At 35.5% G+C, this 18638-nt stretch overlaps 1 protein-coding gene across 1 annotated transcript; it reads right to left on the bottom strand.

Annotated features, from left to right (window-relative positions):
• Positions 1 to 15852: 15852 nt before the first annotated feature.
• LOC108455100 (serine/threonine-protein phosphatase 7 long form homolog) lies at positions 15853 to 17385 on the bottom strand. Its single transcript, XM_053018638.1, has 5 exons — positions 17326 to 17385; positions 16729 to 17217; positions 16508 to 16581; positions 16309 to 16416; positions 15853 to 16222 (listed from the first exon to the last, which is right to left on the bottom strand). The coding sequence occupies exons 1-5, from the start codon at positions 17383 to 17385 to the stop codon at positions 15853 to 15855; spliced, it is 1101 nt and encodes a 366-aa protein (XP_052874598.1).
• Positions 17386 to 18638: the final 1253 nt, after the last annotated feature.

Raw genomic sequence — 18638 nt, 5'->3', positions numbered from 1 at the left:
TGTAGAGAATTTCCCAGATGAAGATACGGGATCGGAGATGGAAGAAAATGTAGAACTCAATATAAGTGGTTAAATGTAAAAATAAATGTTGTTCATGTACAAAATTAGAACTGAAAAAGTATGGGCTTATGAATGAAAAAAATTGCATATTGATTAATTAATTTTATATTTAAGTAATTTATTTATTGTTCGAAATTATTTTGAGAAATTTTGTTTTTTTTTTAACAGATTGAGTATTGAAGATGGATAATCAGTTTTTCGTATGCGTTTATTTTGATGGAATCATCTTAATAACAACCGTTGGATGCATATTTGAATGTCGGCAACAAATAGCAATGAGATTTAATAGAAATGTCTCATTGGATGATATGAAGGGAAGAATTAACGCAAAAATTGTTAGACGTTGTGGGAGAAGGATCTCAAAACTTTTCAACAAGTTTTCAGTTTCAACAGATCCTATCAAATTCACCGAAATGGAACTTGTAGATGACGAAGACGTGAAGACAATGATAGCTCTTTACTGTGAGAATGGGAGTGACAAAAATTTACCGATTCACTTATTTGTTGAGTTAGCCGGTATGGAGCAGAATGAAGATCTCACTGCATATGGTGAAGAACATGCAACTGAAGAACCGTGCGTGGTGGCTCCAATATCGTACGTTGATAGTGAATCGACTATACGTGGGATCGATATCGATCTTAATGTTACACCCGATATTGACGTGGTTGGTGATGATGGATACGATAATAGTGATCATTGTGAGGAAGAGGTCGATAGTGATAGTGATCCCGATATGGACGATTTCCCCGATGATATTGACGATGAAAATGTGAATGAGGATGGAAACATTAACGCGTCTTCAGTGGGGAACCAGATGCGACGTATTGTGATACATAATAACCCTGGGCCACACATGTCGCTCATAGAGCCCGACGCGGCGCATGAAGCTGAGTTCCCGGAGTACCCTGAAATACTTCCTGCTCACTGATTGGCCGTAAATTCTGATCATGAGGAGTTATTGGTAGGCCAGAGATTCGAAAGCAAAGAAGAGTGTGTATTTGCTATTAAGCGGTATAGCATGAATATATCAGTGGATTACAAAGTTGCAGTGTCTAAACCGACATTATATATTGGAGAGTGTTGGAAGTCGGCGGAAGGCTGTAATTGGCGTGTATGAGCTGCATTTATTCAAAAATCGCAGATATGGGAGATACGCAAATTTGTTAGGCCTCACACGTGCACATCAATACGTATGACTGAAAACCATGGAAAACTTGATTCCAAAACTATCTGTACGTTTATCTTGCCAATGGTGAAGGACATGCCGACCATTAAAGTTTCAAGATCTTGATTCTTAGAAATGCGAACGCGGTTTCGAGATTGAGTATCATATCGAAAGGCGTGGATAGCTAAACCTATGAATTACCTAATTTTCGGTGGTGTCGGAAATGGTGATTTGAGATCACTAAATTCGACAAATAAGATTGAACAAGATAGTAATTTAATATTTATGAGTCAAGTAAGAATTTAGAAGAATTTGTGAAATGGTGAAATTAGTGAATTAAAAGAATTTATTAGGTCAAGCGGGTCAAAAATGAGGTATCGAGACCTCAAAGCTGAAAATCGAGCTATAAATATTTTTATAAATATTTATGGAGTGTCATTGAGTTAGTATTAAAGTTTCGTTAGAAAATTTTAACGTTTGGATGGCTAATTAATTAAAAAGGATTAAATTGAAAATAGCACAAAATTTGTTAAATTGTGAGTAAATAGCTTAAGTATTTAAAAGATGGATTTAAAGAGCAATTAGACCCAAAGGTTAATGGCTGGACGGTTTGGGTATGAAATAAGCAAGAAAACAATGTGAACAAGGGCAAAATTGGAAATAGATAAAAGTTAATAGTTAAATAATGATGTAATTGAAAAATCTAGACATTTCTTCATATTTTCTCAGCCAAAACGCCATAGAAGGTCTGGAGAAAGCTGGTTTTCATATTTTTACATCATGTGAGTCTAATTCTTGCTTTTTCTTGATAATTTTATGTTTTTATGTCTTTTACAATTAGGTCCACTTGTAGAATTCATTAGTTTTTGATTTTATGGGTGAAATTGGAAGTTACCCTGGATGGATAAGGGAATTTTATGATGAATTAAATTTAAGTTCTAATTTCATATTAAGGTGGTTTTATTAAGTGATTTTGATAGGAAATGATATTTAGGACCTAATTGTGAAAAAGTTGTGAATTGAAGGTTTCTGTTGAAATTCAGAATATAAAAGGTTTTGAAATAGTTTATAATGATAAAATAAAGTGTTAATTGAGAAAAATTAGTTCAATTGATGGGTGAATTGAGTAGGGACTAAATTGTGAAAGCTGTAAATTTTGGGGTAAAAGTGCAATTTCGAAATTTGAACAGCATAAATTGTGAAGTGAAATAGAAATCAAATAAATGCTAATGAGTAGAAATATTTTATATTATAGATCAAGAATCCAAAGAAGAACGAGGAAAAGAAAAAGTTATGAATAGTCCCTAAATTTCAATATCTTCTACAAATTAGCGGGTAAGTTCATATGGTTGAATTTAGATGTTTATTTGTGAATGATTGAAGTTTATAATGTGTTATTATATACGAATTTGTTGTGGGATTGTGTAGATTTTGTTAATGAAAGAATAAATGTGGAAATGCAAATTAGGAAAAAGCAGGATTGAGTGCGTTAAGTATCGTGACGTGTGATGAATTGATTGGATAAGACCATGGTTTTCCATGGCAAAGTGTGAAATGTAGGTATGGTATCATCCATACTGAGTTGTGAAATGTAGGTATGGTATTATCCATCTTGAAATGTGAAATGTAGGTATGGTATTATCAAATCCATCTTGAGTTAAGAAATGTAGGTATGGTATTTCCCATACCGAGTTGAAAATGTAGGTATGGTATTTCAATGAGGAAAACCATACTGAGTTGTGAATCGTGGCATTGAGCAACGACGTACTCAATTTCGTAAGCCGTTTCCTAATTTGATTATAAGAAATAAAGAGAAGTGATCCAAATGGAAGAGATTGAGTAGTTATTCTTGTTGAGCTCAACTATGTGAATTATTATAACAATGGTTGTGAATCGCAGGAAACTTTAGTAAGTGTTTTGGTATTGTTTGGAAATATTATGTTTGGTAAGCATTACTTTTAACCTATGAACTTACTAAGCTTCAATAAGCTTACTTGTGTGTGTTTAATATTTTTATGTAGATTGACTTGAAGTGAAGTGGGTAGATCGGATCAACACAACAAAGCACACTATCCAGATCAATTCGTAGCTTTTATTTTATGTTTGAAGATTTATATGGCATGTATAGAGTTTAAATGAAATGAAGTAAAGATGTTATAAACTAGTTAACAACATTTTGTACTAAAATAGTTTTTGGTTAGTAGCAGTAGTCTGAGTTTGAAAATTCACCATAAATCATAAAAATATAATTATAGGTTGAATAAAATATGAAATTAAATCTTATTGAATCTAGTTTCACATAGAAGAAACGGTGTAAGCAAAAGGCTTTCATATCAGGAGATATTTGAATTCTTGTGAGACAAGGTCAGAGTGATTTTGAACTCCCCTGTTCTGATTTGTAAAAATCATTAAAATTATAAAAATTAATTAGGAGTCATACTATATATGTATGGATTCCTTATTGAGTCTATTTTAATATAAATAAACTTCTTGGTTATTTGAATTCTGTACATGGAGAAATTTGGTTCGTAGTGAATAGGGGTCAGAGCAGCCAAACCCTGAAACAGGGGAGACTTCAACTAATAAACTGTACTAATTGGCCCAACCAAAAATTCTAGAAAAAAATTAGTAAGTAGATATATGAGTCTAGATTTGGGGAAAATTTACGGATTTAGATTTTGAATTTTGTAACTTGAGATATGATTTTCTTTTGCATCTGTAACGTAGTTGGACAGCTTGTCTGGAAAGTGTGATATAAATTGTTTGAATTTGTTTAAGTGCTCAAATAAGTTTAGTAATGCCTCGTGCTCGACTCCGGCGACGGTCTCGGGTAAAGGGGCGTTACATTTATTGGTATCGAGCTTTGGTTTAGTCGATTCTCGGAGCGAATTTGATGTGTAAAATGTTTAAAATACATGCCATATAAATCTGTGATAGTGTGATGTGAATGATCCGATCTAATTACTAATTTTTGTTATAGATTGTAAAGATGTCGATAGACCCGATGGTGCTAGTCAAGAAGAGGAAGTTAATAGTAGAATGAGACTTCGAGCGAGGGAACAAGTGGTAATATCCCTATTTCTTTGATGAGAGAGGAAGAACTTAAAAATATGATTTACGGATTAATGAATCGGTGGTATCATGAAACAATACAAGGAAGAAGTCGGGCACAACAACCTCCTCCTCCCCTCTTGTACCACCGATTATAACCCGGTTGCTCCTTCTTTAATAGATGAATCTAGCAAAAGAACACCAATTGAAAAACTCGAAAGTTTGGAGTGAAGAATTTCGAGGAGATCGGACGATGATCCGGTTAAAGCGAGTATTGGTTAAAGAGTTTGAGAGAGTTTTAAGCAGATGATGTGTTCTCCGAAGGACTATTTGGGATGTCGGTTTCGCTATTGAAAGAAGAAGCGTATAATTGGTGGGAAACCATTGAGGCGATGGTACTGCAGATAAACTTACAGGAATTCTTCCAAAACGAATTTAAGAAGAAGTATGTGGGAAAGAGATATTTAGATAAGAAGAAGAGAGAATTTCTTGATCTTCGACAAGGGAATAAAACAGTGGCGAATATGAAAGAGAATTTGTGTATCTCGGTAGATATGCTCGGGATGTTGTAAACGACAGAGGAAAAATGTGCATTAGATTTGAAGAAGGGCTTAATGATGAAATCGAATGATGATTGGAGGTACAGAGATTCGGAATTTGTGATTACGTCGATCGAGCTCAAAAGATGGAAGAAGTGTATAACAGAAAGATGCAAAGAGAAAGAAGAGGTAAAGAGGTATACAAAAGAAGTTTCTCTAGACCAACTTCGACTTTTTCGCCAAAAGTTCGAAATGATTACAGTCGACTGTTATAATCCGAACGATCGAATAAAAGTAAAACGACTCAACAAGATGTCGGAGTAACTAAGAAACTAGCAGCTAGTGCTAGTAGTGTGCAAAATATTCGAGACTTAGATGTAAAATTGTGGTAGATTTCATATTGGTGAGTGTTGGGGAAGAGCCGGAGATTGCTATAAATGTGGTGGAACTGATCATTTTATTCGGATTGTCCTCAATTATTAAAGAAGATAGAGAACAAGGGAGAAGCAAGCAAATACTCCTCGAAAGGTAAGCGTTCGGGTCAAAGTAGTCTTCTTTGGACTGTTCATTCGGGAACGAGATCTGCTGACTCGATCGAGACAAGAGTACTGCGTACATATGCTATCCGGGCAAGGGAAGAAGCTTACGCTCCGGATGTGATAGCTGGTAATTTCTATCTTTTGATGATTACGTATATGCTTTAATTGATCCACGGATCTACACATTCATATATTTACCTTTGCATTAGTGTCAGAAAAGAAAATGACTGTTGAGTCCACTGACCTTGAATTGCAAGTCACTAATCCACTAGGGCAAAGTGTGTTGGTTAATTTAATATGTCGGAATTGTCCACTGAAAATACAAGGCTGTGAATTCTCTGCTGATTTAATGTTGTTACCTTTCCGAGAATTTGATGTTATTCTTGGAATGGATTGGTTGATTGAACACGATGCCATAGTGAATTGTAGAGAAAAACGGATTGATTTAAAATGTCAGACAGGGGAAATAGTTTCAGCTGAGTTTGGGGATAAAAAGAATGATGTCAGAATTATTTCAGCCTTTACAGCTCGAAAATTGATTCGGAAAGGTAATGAAGCATTTTTAGCTTATATTCTTGATACTCGGGGTTCTGAATTGAAGATGGAACAATTGTCAGTTGTTAATGAGTTTACTGATGTGTTTCCTGAGGAATTACCTGGTTTACCCCCAGATCGTGAGGTTGAATTCACAATTGATGTAATTAAAGATGCACTCAATATCAATAACACCGTATAGAATGGCACCGGTGAGTTAAAAGAGTTGAAGACACAGTTGCAAGAGTTATTGGATAAAGGGTTCATCGGACCGAGTACATCACCTTGGGCGCTTTGTCTTATTTGTGAAAAAGAAAGATGGTTCGTTGCGATTGTGTATTGATTACGAGCGGTTGAATAAGGTAATAATTAAAATAAATATCCATTACCTCGTATCGATGATTTGTTTGATCAACTGAAGGGTCTGCAGTGTTCTCAAAAATAGACCTTAGATCCGGGTATTATCATTTGAAGGTTAAAGAGTGTGATGTGCCAAAGGCGCTTTTGAACTCGGTATGGTCACTACGAATTTTTGGTAATGCCTTTTGGTTTAACGAATGCCCTGCTGCATTTATGGATTTAATAAATCGAATTTTTCAGTCTTATTTGGATAGATTTGTGGTGGTATTTATTGATGACATATTGGTCTATTCAAAGACGAATCCGAACATGCACAAAGACTTGAGAATTGTACTACTGACGTTGAGAGAAAAAGCGGTTATATGCGAAATTTAGTAAATGTGAGTTTTGGCTTCATGAGGTTGGATTTGGGTCATATTATATCAATGAAGGAATTCGTGTGGATCCAAGCAAAGTTTCAAAGATGGTGAATTGGAAAACAGAAGAATGTAAGCGAAGTCGCGAAGTTTTCTAGGATTAGCGAGGATACTATCGCCGTTTTGTAAAGAATTTTTCCATGATTGCTTCACCAATGACTCGTTTATTACGGAAGAATGTTGAGTTTATGTGGTCGATGAATGTCGTGAGCTTTGATCAGTTAAAGAAAATGTTAACTGAAGCTCCAGTCTTAACTCAACCAGAATCAGGTATACCATATGTTGTGTATAGTGATGCATCTTTAAGTGGTTTGGGTTGTGTGTTAATGCAGTCGGGAAAGGTGGTGGCTTATGCTTCACGGAAATTAAAACCACATGAAAAGAATTACCCTACACATGATCTTGAGTTAGCTGCAATTGTTTTTGCCTTAAAAATTTGGAGACACTATTTATATGGTGAGAAGTGTTATATGTATACGGATCACAAAAGTTTGAAATACTTAATGACTCGAAGGAACCGAACTTAAGACGAGAGGCGGTGGTTAGAGTTCTTTGAAAGACTATGATTTGGTTATTGACTATCATCCGAGGAAAGCTAATGTAGTTCTTGATGCCTTGAGTCGAAAGTCATCCTTGTTTGCACTTGGCAATGAATGCTCATTTGGCTCTTAATGAAGAAGGTGTTGTATTAGTAGAATTGAAGGTAAAACCAATGTTTCTTCAACAAATTCAGAAGCTGCAGAATGAAGATCCAAAATTGGTGCTGAAACGGCAAATGGTTCGAGATAATTTAGATTCAGAGTTTAGTATTGATGATGAAGGTATATTGCGCTATCATAATAGGATTTGTGTTCCCAATAATTCGATTTAAAGAATGATATTCTTTCGAAGCACATAATAGTATGTATTCTATTCATCCGGTAGTACAAAAATGTATGGTGATCTGAAAAAGACATATTGGTGGCTGGTATGAAAAGAGAAATTTCAAATTTATTGCAAAATGTTTGATTTGCCAACAAGTTAAAGCGAGCATCAAGTGCCAACGGGTTTATTACAACCCATTATGATTCACGAATGGAAGTGGGAGCATATTTCAATGGATTTTGTGTCGATTGCTGTGACTCAGAAAGAAAGATTCGATATGGGTGATTGTTGATAGATTGACAAAGTCAAGACACTTTATTCCAATCAGAACAGATTTTTCACTTAATAAGTTAGCAGAATTGTATGTGTCAGAGATTGTGAGACTACATGGAGTTCCAATATCTATCATTTCAGACCGGGATCCGAGGTTTACTTCAAGATTTTGGAATAAATTGCAAGAAGCCTTAGGCACCAGATTGAATTTTAGTACAACATTTCATCCTCAAACAGATGGACAGTCAGAGCGAGTGATTCAAATTTTAGAAGATATGTTAAGATGTTGTATACTCGAGTTTGGTGACAGTTGGGAAAGGTATTTACCGTTGGCTGAGTTTGCTTACAACAATAGCTATCAGTCTAGTATAAAAATGACACCATTTAAGGCTCTTTATGGTAGAAAATGCAAGACTCCATTGTGTTGGTCTGAATTGAGTGAATCAAAAATAGTTGGGGTTGATTTGATTCGAGAAACTGAAAAGAAAGTCCGGATTATTCGAGATAGTCTAAAAGCGCTTGGATCGTCGAAGTCATATGCGGATTTAAACGAAGAGACATAGAATATGCACGATGGATGATCGAGTATTTTTAAAAGTTTCATCATGGAAAAGGGTGTTACGATTTGGTAAAAGGAAAATTAAGTCCGAGATTCATAGGGCCATATGAAATTGTGGAAAGGGTTGGTCCTGTGGCTTATCGTTTGGCTTTACCTCCGAACTTGAGAAGATTCATAATGTGTTTCATGTGTCTATGCTAAGGCGGTATAGGTTAGATCCTTCACACGTAATTCCCCATCTGAAATTGAGCTTCAACGGATATGACTTATTCGGAAGAACCGGTGAAGATTTTGGCTCGTGAAGTTAAGGAATTGCGAGAACAAAAGAGTACCATTGGTTAAAGTATTATGGCATCGACATGGTATGGAGGAGGCAACCTGGGAAACAGAGGAGTCAATGAGATCACAGTATCCAAATCTATTTTCAGTAACAAATTTCGAGGACGAAATTTTTAAAGGGGAGAGTTATAACGACCTAATTTTCAAGTGGTGTCGGAAATGGTGATTTGAGACCACTAAATTCGATAAATAAGATTGAACAAGATAGTAATTTAATATTTATGAGTCAAGTAAGAATTTAGAAGAATTTGTGAAATGGTGAAATTAGTGAATTAAAAGAATTTATAAGGTCAAGCAGTCAAAAATGAGGTATCGAGACCTCAAAGTTGAAAATCAAGCTATAAATATTTTTATAAATATTTATGGAGTGTCATTGAGTTAGTATTAAAGTTTAGTTAGAAAATTTTAACGCTTGGATGGCTAATTAATTAAAAAGGATTAAATTGAAAATAGCACAAAATTTGTTAAATTGTGAGTAAATAGCTTAAGTATTTAAAAGATGGATTTAAAGAGCAATTAGACCCAAAGGTTAATGGCTGGACGGTTTGGGTATGAAATAAGCAAGAAAACAATGTGAACAAGGGCAAAATTGGAAATAGATAAAAGTTAATAGTTAAATAATGATGTAATTGAAAAATCTAGACATTTCTTCATATTTTCTCAGCCAAAACGCCATAGAAGGTCTGGAGAAAGCTGGTTTTCATATTTTTACATCATGTGAGTCTAATTCTTGCTTTTTCTTGATAATTTTATGTTTTTATGACTTTTACAATTAGGTCCACTTGTAGAATTCATTAGTTTTTGATTTTATGGGTGAAATTGGAAGTTACCCTGGATGGATAAGGGAATTTTATGATGAATTATTATGAAATTTAAGTTCTAATTTCATATTAAGGTGGTTTTATTAAGTGATTTTGATAGGAAATGATATTTAGGACCTAATTGTGAAAAAGTTGTGAATTGAAGGTTGCTGTTGAAATTTAGAATATAAAAGGTTTTTAAATAGTTTATAATGATAAAATAAAGTGTTAATTGAGAAAAATTAGTTCAATTGATGGGTGAATTGAGTAGGGACTAAATTGTGAAAGCTGTAAATTTTGGGGTAAAAGTGCAATTTCGAAATTTGAACAGCATAAATTGTGAAGTGAAATAGAAATCAAATAAATGCTAATGAGTAGAAATATTTTATATTATAGATCAAGAATCCAAAGAAGAACGAGGAAAAGAAAAAGTTGCGGAATAGTCCCTAAATTTCAATATCTTCTACAAATTAGCGGGTAAGTTCATATGGTTGAATTTAGATGTTTATTTGTGAATGATTGAAGTTTATAATGTGTTATTATATACGAATTTGTTGTGGGATTGTGTAGATTTTGTTAATGAAAGAATAAATGTGGAAATGCAAATTAGGAAAAGCAGGATTGAGTACGTTCAGTATCGTGACGTGTGATGAATTGATTGGATAAGACCATGGTTGTTCCATGGCAAAGTGTGAAATGTAGGTATGGTATCATCCATACTGAGTTGTGAAATGTAGGTATGGTATTATCCATCTTGGTACGTGAAATGTAGGTATGGTATTATCAAATCCATCTTGAGTTAAGAAATGTAGGTATGGCATTTCCCATACCGAGTTGAAAATGTAGGTATGGTATTTCAATGAGGAAAACCATACTGAGTTGTGAATCGTGGCATTGAGCAACAGCGTACTCAATTTAAATAAGCCGTTTCCTAATTTGATTATAAGAAATAAAGAGAAGTGATCCAAATGGAAGAGATTGAGTAGTTATTCTTGTTGAGCTCAACTATGTGAATTATTATAACAATGGTTGTGAATCGCAGGAAACTTTAGTAAGTGTTTTGGTATTATTTGAAATATTATGTTTGGTAAGCATTACTTTTAACCTATGAACTTACTAAGCTTCAATAAGCTTACTTGTGTGTGTTTAATATTTTTATGTAGATTGACTTGAAGTGAAGTGGGTAGATCGGATCAACACAACAAAGCACACTATCCAGATCAATTCGGTAGCTTTTATTTTATGTTTGAAGATTTATATGGCATGTATAGAGTTTAAATGAAATGAAGTAAAGATGTTATAAACTAGTTAACAACATTTTGTACTAAAATAGTTTTTGGTTAGTAGCAGTAGTCTGAGTTTGAAAATTCACCATAAATCATAAAAATATAATTATAGGTTGAATAAAATATGAAATTAAATCTTATTGAATCTAGTTTCACATAGAAGAAACGGTGTAAGCAAAAGGCTTTCATATCAGGAGATATTTGAATTTTGTGAGACAAGGTCAGAGTGATTTTGAACTCCCTGTTTTGATTTGTAAAATCATTAAAATTATAAAAATTAATTAGGAGTCATACTATATATGTATGGATTCCTTATTGAGTCTATTTTAATAGAAATAAACGTCTTGGTTATTTAAATTCTGTACATGGAGAAATTTGGTTCGTAGTGAATAGGGTCAGAGCAGCCGAACCCTGAAACAGGGAGACTTCAACTAATAAACTGTACTAATTGGCCCAACCAAAATTCTAGAAAAAATTAGTAAGTAGATATATGAGCCTAGATTTGGGGAAAATTTACGGATTTAGATTTCGAGTTTTGTAACTCGAGATATGATTTTTTTTTTGCATCTGTAACGCAGTTGGACAGCTTGTCTGGAAAGTGTGATATAAATTGTTTGAATTTGTTTAAGTGCTCAAATAAGTTTAGTAATGCCTCGTGCTCGACTCCGGCGACGGTCTCGGGTAAAGGGGGCGTTACATAAACAAATGGCAATGGAGCAATTGTATGGGGATTTCAATGCATCGTATAATAAGTTACAGGAATGGATAGCCGCTATGCGGGAGTACGTACCTGGGACTATCATTGAGTTACAGACACGGCCTTATTACGGCCTGAATGACCAATTACAGCCAGAAAAAAGAATATTTCATTGGATATTCTGGACGTTTGATCCATGTGTGCGCACATTTCCCAACTGCAAGCCGTTTGTGCAAGTAGATGGGACGTGGCTATATGGAAAATATACACAGATCTTACTTCTTGCTGTTGCTCAAGACGGTAACAGAAACGTGCTCCCGATAGCATTTTCCATCGTAGATAAGGAGAACATGGAATCGTGGGAATTCTTCCTTACCAACTTGCGGAGGTATGTTATTAGCAACGATAATATTTGCATCATCTCCGAAAGAGGGAAAGGATTAATTGCCGCCATTAGGCGTTCCGGTGTACCATGGAGATCTGTTTACTGTATCCGGCACATCGCGGCTAACTTTCATCGAGACTATAAGAATGCAGACTGGAAGAGACAAGTTGTGAAAATGGGTAAATGATTACCTTATCTTTTCAACATATGTTTTAATGATTTAGGCCAATACTGTAACTTATCTTTCCTTAATACATATACAGCGCACGAGCTGGAGCCACATATTTTTCGCCAAAGAATGGCTCGACTTGAGAGTGACATAGAGGGTCAAACAAATACATCTTTCCAACAGTGGTTGGGTATTATGGAGCCATGGCAATGGGCTCAAAGTTTTGATGAGGGCTTTCGTTATGGTCAAATGACCACAAACTTAGTGGATGGGGTCAACGCTGTGTTGTTGAAAACACGGCATCTTCTGATTTCATCTGTCTTTTCGGCTACATTTTACAGATTGGCAACCTTGATGCCAAGAATGGGTCAGCAACAAGTCAACCAGATAGAGGTGGGATACGTATTTGTCGAAGATGTCAGGGATGCAATGGTTGCAAACCGTCGGATGGCGAGGTCGATGAATGTAGAAATATATTCACGACGCCATAAAACATTTCGTGTTACAGAGACCATCGGTCGTCGACCCGGTATACCACCTAGGACCTATGGAGTTGATCTTCGTAACAGACGGTGTGATTGCAGGAGGTTCCAAACACTTCATTATCCATGTGCGCATGTCGTGACAGTGTGTGCTAAGGTGAACCTTAATGTTGAACAATTTGTCGATGATGTGTACACACTCGAGCGCACGTTACGTGTCTGGGAAAATGAGTTCCCCGTCCTGCCTGACTTGTCTACGTGGGAGGTGCCTTCGACGACTTTCGAACTTGTCCCAAACAGAGGGCTACGTAGGAATCCGAGAGGTCGTCCGCAATCATCTAGAATTCGTAATGAGATGGACATTAGGGAGAAATCCGATGGTAAGCGTTGTGGATTTTGCAGGTTAGCTGGTCATAATCGGAGTAAATGCCCGCAGCAAAACTATCATATTGGACAATCGTCACGATCGGGTAGAAATTGAGCCTATGTTGTAATATATTTAATTTATATAAAAAAATTATATTGCAAAGTTTGTTCCAATTAGATTAATGTTGTAATGTAATTAATTTATATTACAATGCTAAGTTTGTTAAGTTTTAGTGTTTTAATATTCAAAATGTCGAATTAATCTAATTTACGTTATGGTCAAATTTTGTTACAATTTTCAAAGTTCCAATTAATCTAATTAAATATATAGAAAGAAATACAAACTTTTTTAATATCAAAACCCAATAAACCCCTAAAGTTGATGGTTAGATGGTGTGGTCCTAGGGGTATGCCTATTCGGAGGTCGACGTTCACATTGTGGGTGATCACGACAACCAACATCCTCTTCAGTCGCAGGTGAGGGTGTCTGATACATGGAAGAAAAATCATATGGCTCGAATGGCATCGATGAACTTGAGCCGGGAGGAGTGCCATGCTGCAGCGGATACATCCCAAGAGGAGTGGAGTACTGCGGTGGATATGGGCCGAGGCTAGTCTTTGATCTTGAGGGGATCTGCCGAGAGAAGTCTTTGTCTTTGCGATGGAGACGACCCAAAGATATCAAACCCGTAATGGTATCTACCCCCTGACGAGCCCGGGAAATAGTCGTTGTCTGGAAAATCCAGATGATAAGAAGTATCAGCCGAATGTGAATGCGATTGCTCAGACTCGGCCTCAGGCTGTACCTCGGGCTCCACCTCTCGCTCGGGCTCGAGATTTGGCTATGGATCAGGCTCTATATCAACCACTGGCTCGTATGCCCTAGGTCGCTGCACGTACGGGGGGACTACAGTCGACTGGGCACCAAGTAAATATGGCTTTCCCATACTAAAGTACCATTGCATGTACTCCGGCGATGGTTGCAAATCGGAAGACATATCCATCCGAGGTCTTCGACCCATCCGATTATCCCACACCGCAATATATCTCTGGTGCACAACCCCCCAATGCATTCCATGTTTCCCTCTCTTGTTGATGCCGTGAACCTTCCCCACCTCCTTTGGCGGTTCTGGGATATACTGGATGCAACCAAACTGCCGTAGTACTCGATCCCCATGGTACCACTCGACTACATTGAAATTGATAATTGGTGCGTTAGTGCACCACAATTGAGAATGAACATAGGCAGAAAATGGTATAACGACCACAATTTACGGTCTCACGATATGGCATCCAAATAAACCGCACGATTCATATCATGGTTAAAATTTCACACGGTTTGGGTAAGATATATAAAGTAATTACATGTCGCGAATATTGGAATAGCTTATCCCTTCTCCAAGCATGTTGCTCAATCAACAAACGATATATCGGGACGATATCGACCTCCGATGCAGGATAAATACTCCATCTATGAAAACAAATTCCAAATAAATATAGTATTGTTAGAATAGTATCATTATAAAGAAACTATCAATTAATAACAAGTTAAATTTTATCACCGTTAACTAGTGGATATACGTATGGTGGTGACTAACCGATGCCAAGAATGGCATCCGATAAAGAGCCCATGACGCAACAATATAAGGCATCCGCCTATGTTCTGTGACATAAGGCTTTGTCGTCCGACAAAGCTTACGATACAACATAGCGAATCATGAGCCCAGCTATCTGAGCGAACATTATGCAAATCGGTTAATAGAGGTAAATACATGATATGAACCTCGTTGTTGTTCGCACGGCATCAATACACCCCTATAATATGCATAATATACGCCGAATTGCGCACATCAACTCTTCTTCGGTGGCATTATCTCGTAAATGCTGAAAATTTGCTTTCAACCATGTAAATTTCAAACCCGATAAATTGGACTCATCATCGCGGGCGAGGCTCCTAGGAGGCTATAACAGTAAATGCGGATGGCGAGGTCGATGAATGTAGAAATATATTCACGACGCCATAAAACATTTCGTATTACAGAGACCATCGGTCGTCGACCGATATACCACCTAGGACCTATGGAGTTGATCTTCGTAATGACGGTGTGATTGCAGGTTAGCTGGTCATAATCGGAGTAAATGCCCATGACAAAACTATCATATTGGACAATCGTCACGATCGGGTAGAAATTGAGCCTATGTTGTAATATATTTAATTTATATAAAAAATTATATTGCAAAGTTTGTTCCAATTAGATTAATGTTGTAATGTAATTAATTTATATTACAATGCTAAGTTTGTTAAGTTTTAGTGTTTTAATATTCAAAATGTCCGAATTAATCTAATTTACGTTATGGTCAAATTTTGTTACAATTTTCAAAGTTCCAATTAATCTAATTAAATATATAGAAAGAAATACAAACTTTTTAATATCAAAACCCAATAAACCCTAAAGTTGATGGTTAGATGGTGTGGTCCTAGGGTATGCCTATTCGAGGTCGACGTTCACATTGTGGGTGATCACGACAACCAACATCCTCTTCGATCGCGGTGAGGTGTGTCGATACATGGAAGAAAAATCATATGGCTCGAATGGCATCGATGAACTTGAGCCGGAGGAGTGCCATCTTTAGCGGATACATCCCAAGAGGAGTGGAGTCTGCGGTGGATATGGGCGAGGCTAGTCTTTGATCTTGAGGGGATCTGGCCGAGAGAAGTCTGTCTTTGCGATGGAGACGACCCAAAGATATCAAACCCGTAATGGTATCTACCCCGACGAGCCCGGAAATAGTCGTTGTCCGGAAAATCCGGATGATAAGAAGTATCACGAATGTGAATGCGATTGCTCGGACTCGGCCTCAGTCAGTACTCGGCTCCACCTCTCGCTCGGGCTCGAGATTTGGCTATGGATCGGGCTCTATATCAACCATCGGCTCAGATGCCCTAGGTATTTGACGCACGGGGGACTACAATGATTGGGCACCAAGTAAATATGGCTTTCCCATACTAAAGTACCATTGCATGTACTCCGGCGATGGTTGCAAATCGGAAGACATATCCATCCGAGGTCTTCGACCCATCCGATTATCCCACACCGCAATATATCTCTGGTGCACAACCCCCCAATGCATTCCATGTTTCCCTCTCTTGTTGATGCCGTGAACCTTCCCCACCTCCTTTGGCGGTTCTGGGATATACTGGATGCAACCAAACTGCCGTAGTACTCGATCCCCATGGTACCACTCGACTACATTGAAATTGATAATTGGTGCGTTAGTGCACCACAATTGAGAATGAACATAGGCAGAAAATGGTATAACGACCACAATTTCTGGTCTACGATATGGCATCCAAATAAACTGCACGATTCATATCATGGTTAAAATTTCACACGGTTTGGGTAAGATATATAAAGTAATTACATGTCGCGAATATTGGAATAGCTTATCCCTTCTCCGGCATGTTGCTCAATCAACAAACGATATATCGGGACAGTATACGACCTCCCGATACCCGGATAAATACTCCATCTATGAAAACAAATTCCAAATAAATATAGTATTGTTAGAATAGTATCATTATAAAGAAACTATCAATTAATAACAAGTTAAATTTTATCACCTGTTAACTAGTGGATATACGTATGGCTGGTGACTAACCGATGCCAAGAATGGCATCCGATAAAGAGCCCATGACTGCAACAATATAAGGCATCCGCCTATGTCTGCGGCATAAGGCTTTGTCGTCCGACAAAGCTTACGATACAACATAGCGAATGCGGAGCCCAGCTATCTGGCGAACATTATACCGTCGGTTAATAGAGGTAAATACATGATATGAACCCTGTTGTTGTTCGCATCGGGCATCAATACACCCCCTATAATATGCATAATATACGCTCGAGCTGCGCACATCAACTCTTCTTCAGTGGCATTATCTCGTAAATGCTGAAAATTTGCTTTCAACCATGTAAATTTCAAACCCGATAAATTGGACTCATCATCGCCGGGCGAGGCTCCTAGGAGGCTATAACAAAGTGCAGCCGGCTCAGCTATCGCACTTACGCCCGTTACCGGACTCCCATCGATTGGGAGCCCAAGTTGCAGTGCAACATCCTCCAGAGTGACAGTGCACTCCCCACACGGCAAATGAAAAGTGTGGGTCTCCGAGCGCCAACACTCAACCAATGCGGATATTAAATCGTACCGCAAATCAAACGTCCGGATCAATGCTGCTGACCCAAATCCAGCTAGCTCTAAGTACGGTATCAGTCGTGCATCCGGGGAATATCCTAAACCATTCACCCGGCCCCTTAATACGCGGTACGATTCCTGACAATGTTAAATTGCAGAAAAAAGTTATAATAACATAATTTATTTCCGTAAATTACATAAATATTTTTTAATGGAACCTGTGAGTAACAAATAACAATATATTACCGTTTTATTGACTGTGTCAGCTATGTGAGGATCTTCCTTAATCAATGAAGCCGTTGCCATACCTGCAATTTCAAATAAATTTCTGTTATTAATTTCAATGTTTGATGGATTTTAAATATTTGTCAAAATAACTAAATTTTATATATTACTTTTAATTACAAAAAATACCAAACCGTTTTTCTTACAACATATTTTTGTCATACTACATTAAAAAATAAATATACCCAATTCAAATACAAATATTTTTATTATTATTTTAAAATGATAATAAGTAAAATATTTTGGTTTAAATTATGATATATATATAATATACACGGCATGTAGTTCAATATATTTTGGTATTTATTTTATTTTCAGATTTTAAATTTTTAAAATATACTATTTTCATATTTTATTCTTTTATATTATTTTAGTACATAATGTTTCAAATGTATTATTTTAGTTTTTATATTAATTTAGAAAAAAACTCTGATTTTGGTCTTTTTATTTTTATTTTCGGATTTTATTTTTAAAATTTATTATTTTCATATTTTATTATTTATATTATTTTAGTACATAATGTTTCATGCATTATTTTAGTTTTTTATATTAATTTAGAAAAAACCCTGATTTTGGCCCTTTTATTTTTATTTTTGGATTTTATTTTTAAGATATATTATTTTCGTATTTTATTTTTTATATTATTTTAGTACATAATGTTCCATGTATTATTTTGTTTTTTATATTAATTTAGTAAAAATCTGTGATTTTGGCCTTTTTTATTTTGTTTTGGATTTTTTAAAAATATACTATTTTCGTATTTTATTTTTATATTATTTTAGTACATAATGTTTCAAATGTATTATTTTGGTTTTTTATATTAATTTAGTAAAATTTCTGATTTTAGCCGTTTGTTTTTATTTTATTTTGGATTTTATTTTCCAAAATATACTATTTTCGTATTTTATTTTTTATTATTTTAGTACATAATGTTTCATATATATTATTTTAGTATATTTATATTAATTTAGTAAAAACCTCTGATTTTGGCCTTTTTATTTTATTTTCGGATTTTTAAAATATATTTTTTAAATATACTATTAAGCTATTTTTATACTATTTTGTAAAAAACTCATCACATAAAAAATAAAAAAATCAAAATATAACATGCCAATATAAATTAATAAAAATATATTTAATTAACCTAAAACACACTTACCAAATAAATTAAATAAAATAATAATAAAATATTTTTGTACATAACATAGATAAGATTTTTACTTCAATAAAATTAAATATAAATTATGAATATATATAAAAATAAAATAAATACA

This window comes from Gossypium arboreum, chromosome 9, assembly GCF_025698485.1.
Source record: "Gossypium arboreum isolate Shixiya-1 chromosome 9, ASM2569848v2, whole genome shotgun sequence".
Lineage (NCBI taxonomy): Eukaryota > Viridiplantae > Streptophyta > Magnoliopsida > Malvales > Malvaceae > Gossypium > Gossypium arboreum.
Note: the sequence above shows the minus strand (reverse complement) of the source record. Positions and strands in the feature narration are given on the sequence as shown.

Excerpts from the sequence above, each read along its gene's own strand:
- LOC108455100 (XM_053018638.1), bottom strand. The coding sequence starts at position 17,385 with ATGGCAACGGCTTCATTGATTAAGGAAGATCCTCACATAGCTGACACA. Across the intron at positions 17,218-17,325 it reads CTGACACAGTCAATAAAACG|GAATCGTACCGCGTATTAAG; the intron begins GTAATATATTGT and ends TAACATTGTCAG. Across the intron at positions 16,223-16,308 it reads TATTCCAATATTCGCGACAT|ACCAGAAATTGTGGTCGTTA; the intron begins GTAATTACTTTA and ends GCCATATCGTAG.